The 25,675-nt window shown below is 37.9% G+C and overlaps 2 protein-coding genes across 3 annotated transcripts in view; one reads left to right on the forward strand and one right to left on the reverse strand.

Moving 5' to 3' along the window:
* LOC124306932 (uncharacterized) overlaps positions 1 to 19,103 on the forward strand; it is a 37,169-nt gene extending 18,066 nt beyond the window's left edge. The window contains exons 2-3 of the mRNA XM_046768106.1: positions 17,044 to 18,665; positions 18,759 to 19,103. Coding sequence (XP_046624062.1) covers positions 17,044 to 18,665; positions 18,759 to 19,097 — 1,961 coding nt within the window. The 3' untranslated portion in view covers positions 19,098 to 19,103. The remainder of the gene's footprint in view (positions 1 to 17,043; positions 18,666 to 18,758) is intronic.
* Positions 1 to 22,781, reverse strand: part of LOC124306911 (RING finger protein 17) — a 108,195-nt gene extending 85,414 nt beyond the window's left edge. The window contains exons 1-5 of one of the 2 annotated variants that reach the window (XR_006908718.1): positions 22,377 to 22,781; positions 21,334 to 21,609; positions 20,762 to 20,844; positions 20,406 to 20,609; positions 19,987 to 20,067 (exon numbers count right to left, since the gene is read on the reverse strand). Coding sequence is in view for 1 of the 2 variants with exons in the window: in XM_046768082.1 (XP_046624038.1) it covers positions 19,987 to 20,067; positions 20,406 to 20,609; positions 20,762 to 20,844; positions 21,334 to 21,609; positions 22,377 to 22,485 (753 nt within the window). In the remaining variant the exon portion in view is untranslated. The remainder of the gene's footprint in view (positions 1 to 19,986; positions 20,068 to 20,405; positions 20,610 to 20,761; positions 20,845 to 21,333; positions 21,610 to 22,376) is intronic. The other variant, XM_046768082.1, reaches the window with a different exon arrangement.
* Between the last annotated feature and the right edge of the window lie 2,894 nt (positions 22,782 to 25,675).

Genomic DNA, 25,675 nt, shown 5'->3' on the forward strand with positions numbered 1-25,675 from the left:
CTACTTGCATCGTTTGAATTCGGCTCGCGACCCGGTAATATTTATCTCTGAGACTGTCAATCTCTTGTATTTGTACGTTATCGGCATCGAGAATAGCGAGTTCGTCATGGTGTTCTTCATACGCGTGAAATAAAACAGTAATTCTTTCTAAGCGAAGTTTTGCATTTACGTAATCAATCTCCGCTTGTTCGAGCCCGTTGGTCAATATATTCAATTGTTCGTTAAGGCCTTTGCCTTTTTGAACGATAAGGGCAACCTTTTTCGCGTCTCGACTCATTTTTTATCAAGGAAAATATAATATTACAATCAAATTAAATGAAACTGGTAAAAATGTAACCAGGAAAAAATGAACGTATTCTTTCAACGAGGTATGAAGTGCGTAACGATAATCTTCAAACTTGTTATCACAAGGAGTATCCAATTGTGTTCACTTATCTTTTTTGATCGACGTTATCCGTGGTGAATGCTGCTGGTGGAGACTGGGTGGCTGTTGTATCGTGATGATGTAGTCCAAAACGTTGATAAAGCAGAATTATAATCCAATGGGAAATGCTGACCGAGCTTCACAGGATGTACTGCCACAAATTCTCTTGCATTCACACTTCAATAATGTTTTATGTTATGTTTGTGTTTTTGTTGAATTCATACCTCACAGGAGGCACCAAAATGTTTATTCATGAACGAGGAAACTTACGAAGACACTTATTCTATGAAAATAACTTGAACCAGGGAATTTAGTTGGGAAAAAGCCGTAAGGCATAAAAAACCCAAATTTATTTATATTTCAACACAAGAACAAAAGTTAGACGAAATCAATTAAATTTGAGGAGGTATGAATATTTAATAATGTGTGAATGATTAAGTGTGAGAATTTGGAGGAGACCGCTCGACTCCACGAGGAAAGTCAGGAGGAGAAAATGCTCGACTCCTACGGACGGGCTCGTCAGCCCGTCGCGTTATATTGTGAGAGACAAGCTCGATCGTATGATTTAGTTGAGAGACAGCGCTCGATCGTATAATTCGTTTGCCAAAGGCAATTGCTTTAAGAAGGTGTATTCGATTTTATATGGGTTTATGTGTTTTTTGCTCCGGGACTCCGTGCGTACGATACAAAGGTTTCGCGATAACTGAATTTTCAGTTGCTACAACAAGAGTCTTCTTTTTTGAAAGAAGACTTTCGTGAGCTAGCAAATGTTATTTGTTTATGTATGTGTATATATGTGCTGATATACATATATTTATGTTTTTACTCTTCCTACGGAACAAATCGCTTAATTTTTGCCAATTCAATCGATGCATCGGTCATTTTTATCACCGCGTCTATCGCTAAATTTTTGACTCCGGTGTGCGACGTGAGGAAAAGAAATGAAAGAATTTTGTTTTTCAACAAACCGATTCGATAAGAATGAAAATTACCAGAAATCGTAATATCAACTATAATAACCGCGCGATATAATATAATACTTGTATCGAAGTATCTCGCATGTAATTTGCAAACATTTTTAAGAGGCTAATCGTTATCTAAGCAATCTCACTTCCTGCAATCACCGCGTTACGTATAACGTAAGTTATAATTACAGGTATATAACAGACAAGTTTGAAAAGCAGCTTGTTAACGATACCTGCAACTATACGCATAATTTCCAAGTGTAAGGTGCTCGATACCTTCGGGTAAGAGGTGCAAATTAACGCTGGATCCTGCAGCCGGACAACAAGGGAGGCGAGCAACGCGTGCAGCGTTATTGTATGTTCTAGGATCGGCGTAGAAAGCTTGAGTTTCGCGAACGCGGCACGTACTCCCCGCGCTTTTGCGGCTTTACATATATATATATGCATGTATATATATATGTATAATTATATATACGCATGCACGATATACGTGGATGCTACGCCATCCGTCGGTTTTCTTTCGCTTTGAATACCGTTAAACAACGTGTAAGTATAATGTTTATGATACTTGGTTGTGTCGTTAAAAAGGTTGCCTGCTGTACGTATATTACATCAATCGTATAGATCAATTGTGCAAAAGTATATACGGATATTTTGCAGTCGCGGTTTCGACTGAATAACAATTTATTCGTATTTGCTATTTTAGAGATATTATGAAGCAGCGAGGAAGAGAAATGACAAAAGTAGAAAATAGATTCCGGTGCGGAGTAAAGGTGGATAATTTACGATTTTTATAACATGTGATATTTGTTTTATAATACGGGATACAATTTTACGTCAGGTGGATCGAGCTTCTATTTAAATGACATTTTTTCATCACACATAATTAACAAATTCTTGGAAAATCACGCATAGATCTTTACCCGACGTGACGATATTTATACGATCAGATTAACGTTACTAAGTTCAGCCTCGTTGTTTACAGATTATTTCAAATTCTCCGAGAAACTAACCCCGATGCATCTCCAAATTCCAGAACTCGTTGTAAATGAAATTAGCGGAGCAAGGGCGATAGCGAGTAACGTGAAGCTGGATGAAGATTTATAGGAAAAGATAGATACTATTGATGAGAGAGTCAGCAAGTAGGAACAACGATAGACGAGTGGCGGTACGCCGAACGTAACAAATAAAAAAACAATAATAGTATTTTATACACCTGGAATAACTGAACATACAAACAGAAGCCCCATAATAGATTTGTTGAAATAACATATTCGTTCGAAATATCGAATTTTGTTTTTCTCTCTGTATTTTATCTACATTATTTATTTCTTTATTCTTTGGTTTTACTTAAACCGCAAAACAAGCGTGGGATTTTTATAAATTTTATTTTATTTTGTTCCGTTTTCCCGGTACAGAGTAACGGACAAAATTATCAGTGGAATATTGCAATACCTAAAAGTCGAAAATCGCCCGGCAAATAGTAGCGCGAAATATTTCGCATTTCGTGAATCCGTTTTTCCGTTCGCACTGCAATATCTAACCTCCGAAATATATATCTCGTTTTACACATCTCGGCTGCTATTTTTCGCGCTCATTTTAAACACTCTTACAACTGCACCATTCTTAACGATTATTAATGTCCCGCAACGGATACAAATTTTACACACGTTTATCCGCATAACTCGCATAGATGCAGCGATATGAATTCCGCAATGGAAACGAAACGTGTACATGCAAACGGATAAAACAAAAATACACGTTCGCAATGCGATATTATACCGTCGTAAAATATATCTGTATGTGTATAAAATGCACATTTACCAACTTCACATACAGGAAAACGTATTTGCGTATAACCGGTATTATATGTATACCTTTGAGTAAATATATTCCGTTTGATGGACGAAATTTCATAAACTTTTGAGCATTGAAATTTTTACCGTCCTTTCCGTTACATGTATAAGGTTATATTAATAGTTACGTAATAAGGTACTTGCGCAGATGGCTGAGTTTCGCCGCTAAAATACAGATACATAATTATAGTACATCGTGAGTTCAGCAGCGTGGAATGGTGTATATATATGTTACAGGTATACCTTAGACTGTGTAAAAAAACATCGACTATTTATAAATTATGTTTTTTTTTTTCAAAATTCGAGTCGAAAATATTGTTTGAATTGAGAAAAAAATTATGCTGTCCAAATTTTAGCGATTAATATTAACATTTAGAGATATCTCGTAGCGATTTTCTATTCCCCATTTGAATAACATGTAACATTTTTTTTCATACTTTGAAACGTCTCAATAACCCGTCGACGAATTAGTGTACCGATAAGACCAGAATCGATCCACATTTCACAACTATTCAATACGCACGACAACCTTGTAATAAAATGAATAGATATTATAGATTTTTGGCCAACCAACCTCGTTAAAAAATCCTGACGTCAATTTTGTGTAAAAATTTGCCATCGTGAATTTCAGATCTTACGGTAAAAGAGAGAAAAGAAAAAATTGCAACCACCTCGGCACTAGTCGTGCAAATAATAAAATTTCAAACGACATTTGCAGAACTCTACCGTTAAATTAATTACTTTCTTTGATTTTAAAAATTTGTTACTCTGAACAAATGAGATTCAGTACCAAAGTTTACAGCAGCTAACGTATTGTAAATTGTCGACGACGTTCTATTTGTACGACTATTTGTACGTGTATCATGTATATTTGTATAGACGTTGGTGCAGCGTAGGCGGGTTGAATTGGAGAGGGTGAGAAATCGGGAACGGATTGGAAACTCTGTTCAGGGTGTAGAGCTAGGCAGCTGCACCGTCTGTTGCAGGACGATCCAATTGTCCCTTGCTTTACTTAGCGAAAGCAAATCCAAAATAACTGCCAACTCCATTACCAGCCTCAATTAACACAAAACCCCCGGTGCCCTTTCAATCCTGTAATTCGAATTCTCAAAGTTGCGACTGCGGTGCTGCAGCCTCGGACACTCCCATACTCCGAGCTTTGTTTCGGTGAAAAATACGTTTCTCTCTCTCCATTTTCTTTTTTTTTTTTTTTTACAACAAGAAACCGACTCAGGGTATCCAGCGTCAATGACAAATCAAACTCCCTGTCATTTGTCAGTTTTCCAAACGAAAGTAAACATTTTCCAGAACTCTGTTTAACCCAACGTTAGTAAAAAAAAAAAAAAACAAAAAAAAAAAACTCTCACTTTTCATCCAAACTAGTTAAAAATTAATCATCAGATGACTCCGTCGTAAATTAAAATAGTCCAATTTTTCTTTCGGTTTAATTTTGTTTAAAATTAATTACCAAATATGTGAATAAACACTCGAATTTGAAGAAACTAACGGAGGTTTAGGATTAACCATTCTTTCGAAATATGAATGATAGAAGCATCGATCTGAAAGTACCGACTGTTTCTGGTACTTGTTTATATTTTTCATAAATTTTACACGGTGCTCAACATCGATTTAGCAATTTTCAAAATCCCTCCACTTCAAACGTCTCACTGTGAGTAATTTCCTACGTTTTTAAGAATCGTACATCATAGAGGAAAAAAATAGAAAAATTTCAGGACCCATGACCGGATCTCCTGACAATTCTCGGTTTTCTACGTTTTTCCAATAGCCAGACACCCTGGGTTTGTAATAATAATACGAGAATGATGAAAGGCAGTTTAAAAAAAAAAAAAATAGATAAATAAAAAGTGCGGCGATTAACCAATTTTCTTTGGATCGATACGCTTTTGGTATCGCGTCACGAATTTCACTCTACGACATTGCGTCATTTCACCCTAATTGCATTTTGCGATTTGCGGAGTCGGAAGACGTGCATGCCAAGGCAGCAGCCAAGATTGGATCGTTAAGACACGGTTCGAAGACTGTGCAGCATGCGATTCCCATCCCTCCGGCACCTTTTATACCCATCAAGCATAGCGGGAAGGCATGGCGAAGGGGCAAATCAAGAGTAAAAGAGATACTGCCAAGGTGCATGCGGGATTTCGGAGGAGGAAGAAGATGAAGAAGAAGAAGAAGAAGAAGAAGAAGAAGAAGAATAAGAAAAATAAAAAGAATAAGAAGAAGAAGAAGAAGAAGAAGAAGAAGAAGAAGAAGAAGACGAAGAAGAAGACGAACGAAAGCGAAGGAAGTAAAACGGAGAGCAGTTAACTTTTACGGCGGACTCAGGATGTCTTTTGACAATTAAGTATCGCCGTAAACTCTCTGCTAAGAAGAGAGACGAGCGGACCTACAACTCTATGTGTACCTACACACACACACACGGACACATATATTATACGCGTTACGTTGTAGATGTGAATTAGAACGCCTCTATTGAGTATATCCAGGATCAGATTTACGATTTTATAATGAAGAAATGCACCTCCAGACTGCTGCAGCATTTATAGACGTATCAATCCCGTGGATGGTGTTTCATTTTCCAGTATCTGATATAAAATTAAACTAACAATAAGCCTGCGGCAGGTGCAAAGCTTGTTGAAAAATTAATCACGTTGTGCGGTAGCAGGGACGCGGCATCAATTCCGCAGGTTAAGATACGACTTACACGCTTCTTAACCTGTTGCGTTTCCGATCATACATATGTATACACACACGTAATACATATATAATACATGGGTACGTGCATACACGAATACGTGTGTACTTGTTTCTCAACCTCGGCTGCAGTAATGTGTAATAAATACGTGCGCATCGTACGCGAGAGTTTATGCATATAAACAAATGTATAAACGAAGTCTGAGACTGTATAAAATAGCGTGTACGCACACACGCGTGTATATACATATATATATATACATATACAGGCATGTTATACGTACATAATTAAAGAAATTAAAGTCGCCGGCGTTCGCAGATATAACTTGAGATGTTTGCGAGCGGATTATGCGCCGGTTTTCATCGTTTTCACATCGCGTGTGTGTATCCAAGTCACGGTAGTAAGAGAGAAGAAAAAGAAACAAAACTAAAGGTGGACGATTTTTCTTTTCCTTTACTTTTTTTCCTCAAACTCGAGGGTAGGAAAAACTAACCGACTTTGACACGGGGTCGTTATGTTAATTGCGCTCAACGTTTTCACCATCGTGCAAAATTATTTTTCCAACTACACTTGACGCGTTATTACGGTCACATGTGCAGCTGTGTCGTATAACCACGCGTATGTATATCGTCACATGTATCACACACATTCGCGGAGACGCTGTCACCGCAATAAACTTGCCGCAGCGGCATCCCGTCTCTGTCGAAATGATGAAAATATAAGAATGAAAGAAGGGGAATAATAACAATAACAATAATAATAATAATAACAACAACAATAACAATACAAATACAAATACAAATACAAATACGCTCGACTTAATTCATTCCTCGAATATATTATATTATTGTTAATTGTAGTACGAGTAACGATGATATAACAAAAAAGAAAAAACATAATGGCAACAAGCGTTAGATTTTTTGATTACAGTTAAGAAAACCATAATTTCCATTCAGCTCTACTGACCAGAAGTAGGTACTTGTAACAATTTTTTTCGGTTACCGATAGAAAATGAAAATAGTTAAGAATTGTACCTACGGTAATTACCATGATATACGTGAAGGTATATTCGGATCAAATGTAGCCTGCGAGGTGAAACTGCATGGCACGGACGACGAAGTGAATAAAGAAGCTGACTCGAGGAAGAAATAAAAAAAAAGAAGAAGAAGAAGAAGAAGAAGAAGAAGAAGAAGATGGTGATGATGAAGAAGACTTGCGATAGGAATAATTAAAATTTTCCAGTAGAGAAGAACTTAACTTTTACTATACAGCGAGCGCGAAAAGACGACGAGAGGAGGAGAAGGAGGAGGAGGAGGCCAAAGGCATGGCAGAAGAGACATCATCTTACACTCGGCTACGTTCAACGTCCTTTCAGTTCCAGCTACTGCGACTAACTATGACCATCCCAATCCATCCATCCATCCGTTCCATCCGAGCATCTCCGAAGGAGAAATACGGAAAGTTTACTTTAGACGGTGGATTTTCACACTCGATGTTTTTCCGCGGATTAACTTTATAATCGTCCACGTTGCGTACAAGGGGATGATATATATATATATATATATATATATATATATATATATATATATATATATATATATATATATATATATATATATATATATATATACATATGTGCATATATAATTTTGTACGACTCACTGAACAGAATTTCTTCAATTAAAAGCTAGAATGATGATAAGAATATTATACGAGTACGTGTACCTTAGGGTGTTTCAGAAGAGAATAATTTGCGATCTTCCAATGTGGCGCCCTTTAAAAAGTTTGTTTAGATCGAAAGAAAGATTCTGTGAAAAAATTGCGCTCACTCGATATTTCACTTTTTTTTCACAGTTTCTGAATTAAAATTTCATATTAAATTATAACTATTTTATGAGATCGATTAATAATGAAAAAGTCGTCGGATCCACTTCTCAAATATGAACTGGAGACTTGATATTACAAGTCTGGGTCTTCTCAGTGACGTAAATTCATATTACGATTGATGTAAGCGATAAAATAAAAATTTATTCCCAATTCTTCATAAATTGAAAAAAAAAAAAAAAAATGTATAAATATGAAAAATCAAATGATCGCTATCTTCCACATAACGTAAAACGCTCATCTTTTTCCAGAACCTTTCTTTTAACCCAAACAAATTTTTTAGGAGATGCCATGGTGGAAAATCGCAAATTATTTTTCTTGACTTCGTTCTTCGTGTAATTTACCAATAAATCATGTAAATTTGACGCACCATTTACAAAGAGAGAGAGAGAGAGAGAAAGAAAGCATTTTACCGTGTTTAGAAATCGTTCAAGTGTAGCGGGGTAGTCGCCGGTTTATAAAAGGATGGCAAACATAGTCTGCAAGCTGATCCAAGAAACTTGTGCGTTTGGCATAATCTAGTCTGCCTGCAATAACGCAGCAGGTGCGAACAGCTGCAATTGTTGTTTGATACGCCGTGATATAACGGATCGGTTCGTCAAACACCCTCTATGTTATTTTTTAACCCTCGTAGCAACTTTTAATGAAAACCTTCGCGTTATACTTTCTTCAAGAAGTTTAAGAAGTCCAAGAAAGCAGCAGCAGCAGCTCCGTATAATTTATCCTTTGCAGTTTTTACAGTGAATTTCCACAAAACGCTGCATTCGCTTCATCGTTTAATTATAAATATATATATATCGGTATATATATATATACCGATCGCATCGACTAACTTATCGTTAGTCTCGATAAATCGAAGAGACGTTGTAACCTTACCGCGAGAATTCCGCACCTCTGAAGCCGCGTGATGCACCTACGTTTCGTACTTGCAAGTCGGGGCATTATTTACCTAACGCTGCGTGACTACTGCCGAGTTCTCGCACCTAGTCTAAATTAGTAGGTAGAGTCGAGTAAACCCAGCCTGACCCAAAGCACGGATCTGCATCATATTATTCTGAATGTTTGCACTACGTCCACTAATTGGATCTACTGCCGTATACCCCCCGCATGCATATAATATACATATATATATACATACATATATATGGTATGCGAAGCAATCTCTCGCCCGGCAATTCGCGTCACGCTTGTCTTTTCGAGCTTGCTATCGCGTTCTGAAACATTTTTTTTTCCGCATCTGTGTTAGCGGTTTTTCATATTTATTTATTTATTTATTTATTTTTTCGTTGCCTTTCTCTATTTGTAATAACAATTGTGTAATTGGGACTTTACGAAGGTAAAGAGAGTGTAGACTTTCAACGGATTTTGAAAAACTTTTTACTCCTCGAAACAGGAATTCAGTCTCGTTGTTTTCTATACGTTTAACCGTATTTTCGAACGGTTTGTTCGTCGAAAGGAGAAAGGGAAAACATTTTTTTATAATAAGAGATGAAAACAAATCACAACGCGATGACCAAATTTTGAGAGAAACTTCAAGAAACCAGATACAGACAGAATTCAAAAGTTGAATGATTTAAACTGACTTGTCGTTTACCCAATAAAAAAATAAAAAATAAAAAAAGGCCGAATGAGGTTAATTATTCCTCCACAATAATAACATACTTTATACATCGCTATATTCGTACATAGATAACACATGCATATGTGTGTGCTTCATATTATTATACATACCGTGGAATATAACGCCGCTAAGCACAAATAGAACTAACCGCAAACTACCTGTCGGCATTGCTAATTAGATATGGGATCTTCGCGACTGAATTGTCATATCGAGTTTAGATTATAGTAAGCTACGCGTACGGGGGGTTCAGGATATAATAATGCCTGGAAATGCATATACCAGCTGTACGAACCTTGTTATATTACGTCGTAGTAAAAAGGACGCGATACGTTGTATAATACTTTTCAGTTTCACAAATTAGGGTGTTTGAAACTGAGAATAAAGAAAAAAAATATGCAATCAATCAATCAATCTTTTACCGGATTAGTTTGTCTCGTCTTTAACTCTTCTCATGTTTTCGGGCTCGCCGATTGAATTCGCCGTACTGAATTTCCAAAATCTGATTTCAGATTCGTAATCGGCGACCCCGAAAACCCCTGGATAGTGTTTTCTCTCTGGATTAGATCAAATTTGAAATTTCCGTCGACCATATTGGATTTTTTAAATCCGTTTTTAGATTGGTAATCAGCGATCATGTATTATATATATATATAGGGTGTAAGGGGGTAACATTCTCGAAAATGAATTATTTCTCAGATTTTCACGGTTTTTGTCAATCAATTTCTTTCTAACATTCATAACTTACATTATATCGCAATAATTATTCTCGAGTATTGAAAAAACCTATTCGTATATTATCAGAAACGGCAAAAAATAAAAAAAATAAATAAAAAAAAAATGGAAAGAAGTACGTTAAAAAGATCGCTTACAAAAAATGGATACAAATGCTACTGTGACTGATAGGGTGAAATCGCTCGTTAACAAAGTATTAGCTGTAGATATGCGTATAATTTTTTTTAAAAAATATACCATATATATACAATAAATAAGATTGTTCGCCGGGTGCACATTTGTATAATAATTGGCAAAGTAGATCTGCGTTGCGGAATTGTAGCAGTACAATAAGTAAGCTGCGGCGAGTTATTCCCAATAGGGGTGGTGGTCGCGAAGGGGTGGCGAAACTCTGTAGCAACAATTTACAATAGACTGTAGAAGATAACAAGTTTGTGCGACGGCGGCGGGGCCAACTGTGCAAGAACCGAAGCCCTTGCCAATATTGTACGATTCGAACTCCTGCAAGGGAAGGAAACAAGCAAGCGCATCGCTCGCCTCCCTGATCTACCCTACACACACGTACTTGATGTTTCGCCATTTTCGCAACTGTATGCAAAGTACAGAATCCAGCCACTAATTTCGAATGCACTCGATGCACGCATGCCTGCACGTACGTACATGGATGTACAAACCCCGAACCCGAACCCACTGTGTCAAACTGAATTTCTCCGCCTGTCTGTCTCTGTGTACTCCTGGAACTCCTTACCGCAGGTATATCTCAATTTCTAGTATCTATCCCCTCCTCCCCCGCCCTCAACCTCTCTCACCCTCTCTCTCTCTCTCTCCTCGCGCCGTGCAGTTTGAAATCCCACATCACCCCGGGTCCCATGGTTTGTTCCTTCCTATGTATGTACGTACGTATGTATGTGTGTCGAGTTTCCCGCATATCAGAGCAAACTGCATCGGAATGATCGAATTACTCGTTTCAAATTACCGTTCCGCCTTATTCTTCTCCCTCGTGCCGTCGAATTTTAAAAAACACGTCCATCTGCGCGATACACGTCGGTCGTGAAAATTTGTTGAAACAAAAAAGAACAAAAAAAAGGATATTATGTAAGGGGAATCCCATGCGAACCCGACCAACGTCCGACTCTCGACATTTGTGATTTTGTTAAAAAAAAAAATCCTCTACTAAAGTAAATCATTTACCCTACAAAATCGTTCCCAATTCCAATGATAGTAAACTGATATTTTCATCTTTTCCACGAGACAATTAAAAATCCTCCAACAATTCCAGGTTTTCCATGGCCCTTTTTAAATACCCTGATATTGAAAAGTTTTTCAGATGTGTGTCCACCCTCTGAATCTACCTTACGAAAGAATGAAAGAATTACCGCGTGTTGGATTGATTGAATTTTTTTACAACCGGATGGTGCAGAAAGCGGATGCAAAAACCGTACCCTGTACAATCTACATCGTAAACTGTGACCAATGCTCGTAAAATAACGATAGGAAAACGGGGATGCGCAACTGAATTTTGTTACTCGTTCAAAAATATTGCTGCCGCGACGTGAAAAAGAAGATTAGAAAAAAATAAATAAATAAATAAAACTAAAAGTAATCAGAGCGTAGGTACAGCGACGAAACGTAACCGAACGTGACTACATTTCTTTCTCTTCTCCTGTTTCCTACTTCTTTCTATATTTTTTTCATCTTTTCTTTTTTCCATCGCCGTTGATTTTATACACGGCGAAGTTAAAACAAAGAGAGAGAGAGAGAGAGAGAGAGAGAATAAAGTGTTCGGTGCAATTAGTGTAACGTAGAATGGAAGTTTCCCGCTTTCGACTAAATATACGTCACGTGTAATTTCTGCGCAATGCACATGCACATGTAACGGACGATATGTTTACGTGTATGCAATGTGCATGGAATACAGCGTCACGCACAAGGCGATAAAAAAGGCCGACGAAACGTTGCACCAGCAACTGTGAGAATTGCAATCAGACTTTGCCTCAGGAGTTTGCAACTGTTGCGATTATATGACGACACTACCACGGCACGCGTTGCGTTACGTGCATATGTGTGTGTGTGTGTATATATATATATGAGGCAAGTTCGAATGCACGTTAACACCAATATTTAATTTGTGCAAGTCCGGCAAATTAATCGAGTCCAACCGCTGCTTGCCTGCTTCCTTGCTCGGTATTAACAGAAAACACGTTTTGCCTTGCGTGCGAAAATTAAAGAGCGAATTATAAACTGATGCTAAAAATTTCGAACACCTATTTTACTTGGATATCGTTCATCTCTTATTTTATCCTACTTTCTGGATCATTGCCGACATTCGAATTATACTGATCTGACGATTCTGTAATAACTTTTACAACCATACGGGCATATTCGGTACTTTCGATTTTTATTTATTTATACCCTAATTTCGTTTGTAACATTAACCCTGCAAATATGATACGATAATCAATGAATGATTATTAATCTTTAGGACCTTTTCTTTTTTTATCGATTGTAGATTTTTTATTCTTACGGCGTTGAAATGAAAAGAAAACTTTGTTAACAATTCTTTTATTTTTTTTCCCCCCAAAGAAACAGGTAGAGCATAAACTATGCGATTATCAAATGTATTATCAATCTTTTTTTCAACACGCAATAAGGATTAAGTCTCGGGTCCCGATATATGTAAAAACTTTTTAAGGTTGAAATCGTGAAGAAAAATTCGGCTCATGTTTTAGCACGTTCGGGTCTTGAATTATTGTGCAAATTTCGGAGGGGAATCAAATGTTTACACATAGTATTGTAAAAAAATCTCGTCGAGCCGCGAGTGTACTCAAAAGATATAGGTAATGCAAATTCCGAATGAACTCATCGCGACGATGATAACGTAATTTTTTACCGTATATGGAAGAAATAGAAGAAATTGAATCGTCGAATATTTGAACAAGGTGGATTAACGGTATACAGCGAGAGAATAGAAAGTCCGAGTAACCAACTAACCCAATACGGGTTTAATTTCACTCAAATGTATGCACGTACTCATATATACAAATGTCCGTGATACGTACATAATGACCGTCGTAATTATTCATCGTAAATTTGCCTAAATACGTCGGTAAAAAGTACGTGAAAATATGAAATTCTGATTAAAACATCGATTAAATCGAAACTATTGAATTCGATCTTGAATTTATATTTATATACATCAACGGAGGAAAAAAAAACGAAAAAAAAAGAGGAAAAAATAAACCACGCGACTGTTAAAAACGTGACGAAAACGTGTTGGTTGTAACACTTTAAGGATCGACTGTATTCTCGGTTAAGGTCAAGTCGAGGCTTAATGAACGTTAGAAAACAGCTTTGAAAGTACGGCATAACGTGTATAAAAAAAAAATGCAAGACCTGTTTTCCCGCATTATAAACTTGTTGTACAAAGAATTGCCAGTCACGCTGAATGGGGAAATTATAAAAACACGTTCCGACGAACTGGACATACGAAATTGATTAAATTCGTCGAGGCGAGGAAAAGGGGGAGGAAACAAATCCGTCGCAAGAACCGGAAACAAGAACTCGGTCTGCTGCAAGAGCGGGGAAATTTTCAGTTTCGCAAAATTGGACCGTGGTAATATACCTTGAACGAGAGAGCTTTCCAATGTGAAAATAACAACCTGAATAATTCATGCCGTTGCCGCTGCTGCTCCTGCTGCTTCTGCATCCTCGGATCGCGAATTTCAGCATGAAAATAGAGGAATGTATAAAGGAAATTTTGTCCAGCGATAAAATTTGGATAATTCGAAGGGAAACCTTTTCCTCGAATGTTGATTCAATATATTATAAATATATAATCGAATTACTGCGACTTGATTTCTGGTTTTTCGACAGAAACGTGAAACTGGTTTTCTCCGAGTACGATTTTCTACCTCTTTTTATACGTCAACTCGGAAACTGGGCCTCGCGCTTTATCTCGATCAGGGATATTATTATATTACTTGCTGCACGCGTTTGCGTGAAAGCGGACTTATTGTAAGAAAGGTCGTAACCGGAAACTATCGTCGCGCGTTTTTCTTTTTACAATTATTATTATTTCCATTCAAATATTACGAAACAATTTGCGAATACTGTAATAATATACATTATCTCAAAAACTGCATGGCCTCAAGTGAGTCTATAATTTATATCTAACTCTCCGTTATATTCATTTTGTCAAGCTCTATTAGTCGCTGAATTTGTTTCAGAGAAAGCTGGGTTCAGCGTAATTTCTTACATAATTCAAATATGCGTAGAGGAAAAAAATAAATAAAAAATTTATGCGGAATTTTTTCACGGAAAATAGAATTGGTCTTTTCTCTGTTTAAAAAATATGTATATGTGAAAAAGTCGACCCGGCCTACATTCACGGCAGAGAGTGGGAGAGAGAGATAGCAAGAGAGTTTCTATGTTAATTTCTATGAACAATTACAACATAGAAAATCAAACGAAACCTGGTACAGGACCGATTTTAAAGTTTTTATCCGTCAGCTCGTAGAATCACCAATACAAAACGTTCCTGAGTTTACAGAAATTGAACGAAGGCGAAAAGTGACAAGAATTTCTCCTCTCAAACTGGACAGGTATAAATTTATCAGCTAATTGGAACGAGAGATACTTGTCGGAGTTCGGGGGTTGCTCAATTCTTTTTTTACATACGTCGACAAAGAAAAAAACGATAAATTTCCTTTCACGAGAGCCAGGGAAGTGAAATTAATCCACAATCTCGAATCTGTGTCTCATTTCTCTTTCGATATGTCGTGTGTATACATATATGTACAACACAAATGAGTGCGGATACTCTGGCATCGCACGAAGTGAATTGTCGATAACAACATAACGTGCTTATAAATTAACAATAGCCTAGTTTGGCTGTTCACCGAGTCGATATATTGTTTCAATTACGAGACCGTGTCTGCGATTCAAGGATCGAAGACGAGGAAAAAGATTGAGAAGGTGATCGAACTGGCAAAGAATGACCAAAAATAATCAATCATTTTTCAAACTTGATTAATCGACGGACTCGATCATTTTACCGCATGATAGATTTTTGTTTTTCACTCTCACGCACGACGCTATACAATTTCAATTCATGTGATTAAAATATCTATTATTATAATTGTCTTGCTTACTAAGTACCCGTTTGATATAACAAGTGAAAGATATATGAATATTTTCACCTGAAATTAAAAAATATTTTGAATAAAGCTGTAAATTATCAACGAACCTTTCTGCTATTAAAACTACGTATTGAAATTTATAAAATTTTGGATTCACGTGCAAAGTTTAAAATAGCGGTATAATCGATTAATCAATTAATTTTTGCCGATTCAATCGAGTCGTGATCGATTATTTTTTTTTAACTCGATTAATCGATGCATCGATTACTTTTAGCTTAGTGGCCATCGCTAGAACTGGTGGTGCGGGAAAGTTCGATAAAGATAAGAAATGAAAAAAAAAACGCAGTGAAAAATAAAAAAGAAAACAATGACGATACACGCGTGACCGAAAAAGAATTTTTGTGAAAAAATGAGTTTCATCAATCGCTCGTTTCGCGATTACGAACATGCAGGAACATTAAATGCATCGAAGTAATTTGATCCGACAGGTAAAGACCGAAGCGCGAACTGAATCTTCGCGAATTGTTCCCTGCGGAGTAAAACGTAGTAATTTAGTCCCGCAGACGGGTCGGGGCAATTTAATCAGCTGGTACAGCGACCTATACATACGTGCCTAATGTACCTAGAGGTCTATAACGTGTGTACAGGTGGCGGAAATTTTCACCAATGCGATGCAGCGAGAATTTCGTTAAAATTGAGGTACAAGCAATGGTTTTTTCATTTTTTCCCCTTCCGCCCTTTAAACTCCTAGCAAAAATGCATTCAATAATGGAAAATTACCAAATTTTTGCACCCGCGGTTTCTTACAATATTAATGGTACTATAAAGTGAAAAAAAAGTTTATTTACTTTTAACAAACGTATATTTTCATACGACAAAACAACGGTTTCGTTATTAGCATCAAATTTTGGTTGAGTCAAATATGATTTGTCAACGATCAACAAATTTTTGTCTAATAAAATTTGATAATAATAACGAAACATTTAGTTCGCCATATCCAAGTATACGTTTTATTAACAATAAATAAACTCTTTTCTCGGTGTACGCACGTGTTTCGATCCTCCACAGTAATCTGCGGAATCACGGTTGTATATCGTTATGCAATATGCATACATTGGAATTCTTTTTAACGTGTAACCGCAGAACGAGTATCGGACAATTTGTTACGCAATCTTTTTTACAGATTGACCCCGTCGCGTCATCTGTTTATGAAAATTCGCAAAAACTTAGGCTCAGCCAGTTACACAGTTTTCTAGTTATTCTAATTTTATACTCAAACATTTTAGCGGTTCAGCACAATTCGAGCTATCGGAAAATTTTCTACCTATTTTTCTTACCCTTTATTTATTAATAATATTTTTTCTTTCATAGATTCTGCACAATAAATATTATAAAATAAGGTATAAAAAAACTGAGACAAAAAACTATCCTAAAATCTCGAATATTTAAATGGTTGAAAGAAGGTACGCAATTTTTACGAATTTTGATTAGAAAAAACTTTTTCTAGAACGCGGTTGGTGTATGAGATTCAGAGCGAATCAAGAGACATGTTAAACTTGAAAGAAATGTACGAAGTTAAAGTATACTTGGGATAAAAAAAAGTTTGCCAAAATATTATTCATCGTCTCAAGAACTATGTATCGTACTTAAATTTAGAGATGAAACAAACAATAGTACTAATTTTTATATTCTCTGTTTTTTATTCCACAGTGGCGTTGCCAATGAAGAATGTGACGGCTAACTCCACAACGGGGTTGAACCTGGCGGAAACAATGTTTTCGGTTGGCGATGAAGATGAATCGTCGCCGGTAGATGAGGATGCAGAATTCAAAGATCGGTACCGAAGACTGATACCGTACATGACATTTTACGTCTCGAACAACAACGTGAACCAGCAATCGCAATCGCAGTCGTCGACTCCCTACAAGGGAATGATGAGAATTTCACCAAATGTGCAAAGAAGACCGGTACCTCCAGCTTCTCACCTGCGATACAACAATTATGGAACAAGAAACAACCACCCGAAGGGGGTTGGAAACGGCGTAAAACAGACCCAACAGTACTACGTGAGTCCGCCGACAGTTCCTCATGAAAAATTCATACCGTCTGTCCAATATGACCCGAAAGACACCCATAACGAGGAGTACTTTACGCCTGTGCGATACACCCAGAGTCCCAATATTGAAGACTACCAATCGTCCCACTACCAGAGGCCCAGTTACCTGACACCGAGACCGACGACATCCTCGTCGACTCTACGCGTCAACGAACATCAGCACCAACAGCGACCGCTTCAGTTGTACTTCACAACGCACAGACCAACCACGATGAAATTCACACCTGCTGGATCGTACGCCGAGATCTTGGTCAGGAAGGAGTCGCTGCCTAAACGACCCACTCAGAGACCGCCTTACGTCAAGTATGACCAAGGAGAAACGATAAATTATCCTGGGGCTGAATTCGAACCTCAGCGATACGTCAGACCGCAGCCCTTCAGACTCCCGGAACAAGCTTCGGCATCTTTGCAGTCTTCTCACTTTACTTCTTCTGCTCATCAGCTTGGCCAGAGACAGCGAAATCCGTCGACACAGGCGACCCTGAACCACATAGTAAAAAGTCTTCAACTAACTAATCAGCTCCCAGAGATGTTGAACGCGGATAATATTGACGAGAGTATTAAAACCCTTGTGGAAATACTTAGTCTGTTGAACAATGGAAGGAAGTACGAGCTGCCGCACTCTCAGCAAAATTCAGGGTCTGTTTTGCCGGTTGTCGACTCCTCTCCGAAGTACGTTCAGGAGTATCAAGACGCTTACGAAGTTGCTCAGGCCAGGCCCGAGCCCTCTACAAAGAGGCCGTTCAAACCGACTCGAATCAGACCAATCGTAGTTCAAGATAACACGAGGCCATCTAACGGACCCTATCACGTCAATGTGATCGACATTATAGGGAGAAAATACTTACCGACAATTTTGCCGGAGAATCAGAAAGAGGCTACCGGACTCTCGGAGCGACCGCGAATCGTTGAAACCACAACGTCGCAAGGGTATAAAATAAATGAAGAAACTCCTGGAGATCCTCCGGTGGACGACAATGTCGCAGTGACGATCTTTCCTCTGACAACCGAAGAACCTGCGGCACAAAATTATCCACCACCCGACGGAGCCTCGTCTCATGTTCAAAATTTTCCACCGACGCCACTGAAATACGGAGCAACCAGAGGTAAACCTAATGTCGATTACCCTGCATACGCTACGATACCAAAAACAGGATTCAGCTGCTCGACCCAACGGTATAAAGGCTTCTTCGGAGACCCCGACACGGGGTGTCAAGTAAGTTGATCTTTTATTCGATTCATTTTTATCGTTATCAGATTGATTGTACAAGAATTGTGGATTCACCTACAACCATTTTTTGTTTGTTAGGTCTGGCATTACTGCGACTTGAACGGTGGAATGTCCTCTTTCTTGTGTCCAAACGGTACGATCTTTAGTCAGGTAGCTCTGACTTGCGACTGGTGGTTCAACGTCAAATGTGAATCAACGGCACAGCTTTACGTGCTCAACGAACGATTGTACAAGTACATACTTCCAGTGATGCCCAAGTTTCCAGAAGATTTTAGTGGGCCGGAAGTGGATCGATACTTGGAATTGAAATTTAAAGAAATAGAGGCAAAAATGAAGGAGAAGAAGCTTAGAAAACAACAGATGGACAAAAATAAGACAAAGAACAGCACGCAGATTGAAGACAATATTAAGCAATAGATTGACGATTCGATATTCCCTTCTTCAATATTTATTTTCCTCTGCTAATAACCGGTAACAATTGACACTGCAACGAATTTGCATTTCAAATTTTACAATTGCCTAATATGAAATCTCAACAGTCGCGTGCAAATGATAATTACTTGACGGACTTAAATCTTAAATCTATAGATGCAATTAATGGATTTCAGTGAAATATTTTCGTCGCTTCATTGTACGGAGATGATAAACGGTGTTTTGTAAGAGTTTTCTTCGATTCCTCTAGTCATAATAACTTTTATAAGTATGTGTAATAAATATTTATGCGAGACTGTGACAAACCCATTATTACGTATATTCGGTGCTATGCATATTGTGTAGAAAAGAATTTTCAAAACTATAGATCGATTTTTACCAGCGATGGGTACGCAGGAAAAAAGATTTTTCTTTTTTCCTCGCTGTCATTTTTTCCTCAGATACGGTATTTATGGTGAAGGTTACATAAATATTATATATATATCTACTAATCAAATTTAACGCTCGGAACTATGTTCACCTTAGATTGTGTTTGACTCATGAAAAAACGTTCACTTGTAGTAAACGCACAAATACGCTGAACATATTTTGTTCTTATTAACGACGAAAGAAACTATCGTCAAGTTTTACAGTCAATCGAAGATACGAAGTAAAATGAGATTATAGCATTAAATTGATTCTACAAGAGTACCTAAATCTTTTTTTTTCTTTAGTTTTGTTATATTAAAATTATTGAATAAAAATATTTATTCATTTTTCTATACTTCATGCACTGATTATTTGCACACACTTATCCCTCGTATGTTGTTTGGTCATCAGTTGCAAATACAGAAAAGGACAGGTACGTGTTAACAATATGATTAATTTTTCTTACCTTTTCAGTCTGTTTCACCCGCAGCAACATCTCAGTTAATTTCTCGATTACATCCTGAAGCTGCGGTTTCAACTCCTGATTCTATAAAATAAAAACATATTTTATAAAATTAAATTTAGAAGCATTGAGGGTTTTTCCAAAAAGTTTACCCAAGCAGTTTTGTGAAGATTATCTAATTTGGTTGAAACTAATGAACGAATTAAATCATTCGGCGTCACTTTTCTAAAAATATACCTTTTCAAGTGTAGAATATATTTTTATAATAAAATATGAAATATAATATGTAAATATTTTTTAGAAATTTAGAAAGATGTCTTTTCTTTGTTATTCACAATTCGATACGCTCGAACTTACAACAGGTAATGTAAAACTAAATGCAGTCAAATTGGAGATAACCTATAAATAAAAAAATAACAAACCTTCTCCGACTGAGTGACTATACTGTGATCTCGATGAGAGAGAAGCAGGCAGTGTGTGCAGGCTGATACGTTACATTTTTGACAATGAAATTGGACGCTTTCTTTGGGATGGATGTGACACTCATTTGATAATAATTTCCAGAAGTCGTGACTATCTTCTATCAAGGACACTTTCTGATGACTCTGCAGAGCTCTTCCATGAATCTGTTTCAGTTAAAGAAGCATATCCGATTTCAAAACGTAATGCCAACCATCTTAAGCGAAGTCGCATAATAAATAGTCGAATGAATTCTGCATACGGAAAGCGATTAAAAGAAAAAACACAAAAATTATTCCATGAAATATTTAACACAAACCTTAGTGTAACACAAGTTGCAGAAAAAAACGTTGCACTGCCGACATCGAAAATCTGCCTTGAGTCCGCATTCTGAACAATGCTCTTTAAAAACAAAAATAAGTTATATCAAGCATACGCGTAAAAAGCTAGTCAATGAAATGCAAGAATGTTTTTTTTTTAATCTTCAATATAAATGTTACTGTACTTCTCTACATGGAAGGTAAAAAGAAAATTAACTAGAATCTGAGAATTTACTCCTCGAACTTAATCAAGTTTCTCTCAAATAAAAGTCAAAGTAAAAAATGTGTGTACATATGCTAATGCAAAAATATCTACTCCACATCCTCAACAAAGTTTCACAAGAACAACTTTTCATATCAGAATTAACCAACGTCAAACAAAACTATAGCACAACCAGAATAGATTATCGTTTTAATACGTGACATACTGAATTTAAAATTTTTCTGAATTTTCTTCAATATTTCTCGTTTTTACAATCAACTCAAAGCATAGATAAGCCGAAAGTCAGACTGTCTTCGCAATAAAATTGTATATTCTTATAATTCATTGTTTCCGTAGGCAGCCACGCACCTATATTTTCACTCAAAGATTTTTTGTGTCGAGCCGCCGCCGATTGCTGAAAAGTAATATTTGGCTCAGCGCAATTTAATCCTGCGGATTGACTTGCAGTAATTAACCCCAAGGTATATAAGTTAGGTGAAAAATTGGCTTGCTCGTTGGTATTTGGTTGAAAAATTGTGCCACAAACTCCACACATCTTTGTCGTACAAGTCTTGACACATATCTCGCATATCGCGTGTCCACATTGTAGCAGTAGCGGAGTCTTTCCGCGAAACTGATGTGTTCCTGTAATAAAAAAATTAAATAATAAAAAAATTGATACAAGATAAATTAAAAAAGGCAAAAATCAGGCAATCAATGCAGTCTGTACTTTCACACAAAAGCAAATCAGGTATATTTAAGAAATCAATCTGCATGACCCATGCCTCAAGAAGCACTAGACTTAAAGTAAAAAATTGTGCTTTCTTCGGCTTTGTCATCTCGGCGTTAGCTTTTGGTCTCTTCGTAGAGTTTAGACTCGAAGTATTACCTTAAAAAGTGTCGTAAAGAACTGAACGCCAACGACATGTATCATGATTGTTGGCGACTGTAGATTTACTTCAGAGGGAATGAATCGTACAACTACAACGAAAGGTTGATATAAAGCGAACAGAAATGGTCTAATATCGTACAGACTAGGTGATCTCGAAAGATTGGTTGGTGAGAATTGTGTAGGATAAATCGTCTTACAGCCTGTGAAAGAAAGAAACCCATAATAGCGAAATTTGCATCGAGATGCAACAAGCGTGGACGACAATGTGTCAACACGTGCTCCATGTACAAGGTACGTCAAAAACTGCACGTCAGATTAACGCGATGCATAATGATAATCGGCCGTTATCAGGTCCTGCTCTCCAGTTTCCTGTAACGTAATTATTCTTCTTTCTCTGTGTGCGAAAATCTATGCCAGGAAATCCTCTTGCGTTAAGTATCGAAATGAAGCCGGCACGCATGCAGGATCCATCCTCGAAACGAAAACAATATAATGAAAAGTGTACGTATAATTAGCTTACCTCGAAACGAGAAGGTGTGTTTGCAGTTGGCACATGTTGAGTATTTCAGTTTTGTCTGAAGAATCGAATGCATTTTTATTCGCAAATTAACACTTTGATTGTACTGCATTTACACGATGTACAATTACTCTTTCAAACACTTTTGCACTCGTGGTCCTACATCGTCTCGCGCAATGCGTAGTGTTGGGGGTTACCACACTCAGCGGTAGGCTTACGGACGTACATGTTAAGCCACTGCCATCTGAATCCCGAACTTAAATTTTTCAAATATTTGTCCAGTTCATTCAACACTGTTCACACGATCGGAAATGTTCGTAACTGTACGGGTACGCGGTAGTATCGTCTTAAAGCGCACACTTCACGCTGCTTACAGCTGAATTCACGGAAGGCATTCGCTGATGTTCGAATTCTAAACAGACTGGACAAATATGGCTGAAATAAAATCGATAAATTGTAAGTCTGATCGCCATTACCGACCGTGCCGACCGCAAATAAAATCAATTATCTGATGGTGAGAGAATATCAACGGTATTTCTGAACCATGTATTCTTTTCTCGGTTTCTAAACACGTTGCTTGGACAATCAGAATCGAAAGTACATATTTTACAGTAGTGGTATTTACCAAGCGCGGTGTTTCGCTCAAGCATGACTTCACATCGCAAGTGTCGGTAAGGCAGATTCTTCTGTCATGAGAATCTCGCGTATCAAGAATTTAAATCGTATTTTCAAGGCGACAGTGTGCTAGAACTTGTTATGAAAACAAGTGAAAGACTTGCCACACGCCGCATGTACAAAAATATTACTTTTACCTAAGGCTACTGACTTATTAATTTTTCTTGCTGAGACGCTGAATCTTTAATAACTCGATAAACTTAATTCATGACGGGTAAAAGCCTGCAAAGGAGTAAAACACAGGGATATAAACAGTCAGAAGGGTTGATATATGGCTTTCAAGTAAATAACCACCCATAATATGTGCTGACAATTGATTCGTTTGGAAAATAAGAGTTTACGTGTATAGTATGTAGGTAGGGACAAACGGTAGATCTAACGGGACGGCCGTTCTTGTTATTTTTTTCTTTAGTATTACATTGCTGGTACTTATTCGTTCCACTGCCCGCACCCAGCGTCGTGTATAAGTAATCATTACGAAATTAGAACCACAAGCGTCGATCCGAATGTCGAGGGTCTTGTACAACCGCGATCACGGTATAAACGTTAGAAAAAAATCAATCAAGACAAGAATCTGACGTGTATTAGCCCGTAATATTACAAGGACCTTTACATTCACTACTCCGAGAACCAGACGATAAAATTTTTGTTTTTGTTCTTGTTTCTATTTTTGTTCGCGGGATCAAAACTAGTCGTCCCCAGAACGCTTACGTCGCCTTTCACGTATACACGAATTTATACGTGTACGTATAGGTACACATATTTAAATACTGTTATACGCTCACTATCAGCCTGCGACAGACCGGCACGTGATGAGTCTAAAGTATGTACTCCGAAGTAAGGAACGAGAGCTTTGTATGCAAGGCTCGTTAAAAGTTGACGCGTTGCTCCCGGCCAACGAAGCCGTCCACGTATCCATCCGCCTAAATAATATAAATATCCTATAAATACCGGAGCCTGAAAAAGGTGTTGTACGGTATCGCGCCATCTACACACGGTAAAATCCGGTGTGCTCGATCGCCTCGACGATAAGACTCGCGCGGCTTCAGCTTCAGCTGTAGCTGGAACAACTATTTCCCGGGAACCATTGCATTAGCACTTGGAGCTGCGCAAATCGAGCTTTCAGCGATCCTCAGCGATCCTCAGCGACGCTACCCTGCAGGTCTAACAATAAGCGTGGCGGCAGGCAAGAGCCGTTATTAATGTCATAATTCCACTCCACCAGGTCTTTATCCTACTGAAAATAACCCGCGTGTCTTAAATCGTACGATATTATGTACCGAAATCAACCTGCAATTTATTACAAGATTTATCTTCTAAATTCGAGAAAAATATACCTATATGAAAAATCACGAAAAACGCGTTGATCTCGAATCACGTTGATTTCGGTCACAACATTACACGATTTAAAAAATTGTTAAATTTCCGTAAGATATGTCACAATCGCTTATTGCAATTGCGGCACAAGGTCTAGGTTGCCATCGTTACATGCGCGCCGATGTATAACTACGTTCAGGCCACACGTCCATACGTATATAGATTATACAAGTAGGACCTATAGGACATGCATGCACATCGTGGATGCATTTTATTTCCGCATCCTGTACGCGTGCGTGTGCACGACGTAATGGTTGTAAGGGTGTGCGTTCGCGAACACACGTCGAAATCGCGCTCCTGGACGCGGGACGACGTCCGTGTGTGCCCTGCACACTTGTTTTCGCCGTTCAAGGTCGTATGTGAGCGCAAAGCCCGGATCCGCGCGTCCCTCCCGTCCTCCCTCCCAGCCGTCATCCATGCACGGCTTGACTATCGGCCCTTACATTTCGCTCTGCACACAGTGCACTCCGCAGCATCGATTTATCCATAAAAATACCGTGCGCTTCAATCTATTATTTCCCTATCACTCCGACTCCCGCCCTCCTCGAAGCTCTTTACGTCGATGCAACTGAACCTACTCGACAATTACCTATTTCCTATACCTGCGACTGCATGCAGATTATAATGGTCGATAACTGGTAGCACGCTATTTCCACCCTTTTTCGTATATATATAATAATTATATATACCGTATAATCAGTGGCAATAAATACCGCGCGATATTATCTAATTTGCTGCAGTTTTGTTAAAAGAGAGACAAATTTCTACAAGAAATTGTTCGATCGCCCCCCGGAGGGAGGATAACAAGGATTCAAGCTTAATATTTATCGATGAATTCGGCATCGGGCGAATGTATAAGGAAGGGCTCGCTTATGTAATTTGAGGAAATACGGCGACGCTGGGAGCCGCGGGTGTTGTGGTTTGACTTTAAAAATAAACCTCATCAATTTTTCATTCCGCAAAGACTGCGGCGAAGGTTTATCGCGAATTGAACTCTCGGATGGAATGAACGGTTTTTTTTCCCCCCATCAGTTATTTTTTCTATCGATCCAGATAGAAACGGCGCAAATGATAATAATAAAAAGGGTATGGACGTATACCCGTGAGTTTCTTGCAGGTACTCATGTACTTCACGAACGGTACTTGACAGGAAGCAGATCGACTGAAGAGAAGAACGCGTTGCGCTGTTTGAAAAAGTGCGTTAGGGATGGGCAAAATATGTCGATGTATCAAAATTTCGACATTTCTTC

Source organism: Neodiprion virginianus, chromosome 1, assembly GCF_021901495.1.
Source record: "Neodiprion virginianus isolate iyNeoVirg1 chromosome 1, iyNeoVirg1.1, whole genome shotgun sequence".
Classification (NCBI taxonomy): domain Eukaryota; kingdom Metazoa; phylum Arthropoda; class Insecta; order Hymenoptera; family Diprionidae; genus Neodiprion; species Neodiprion virginianus.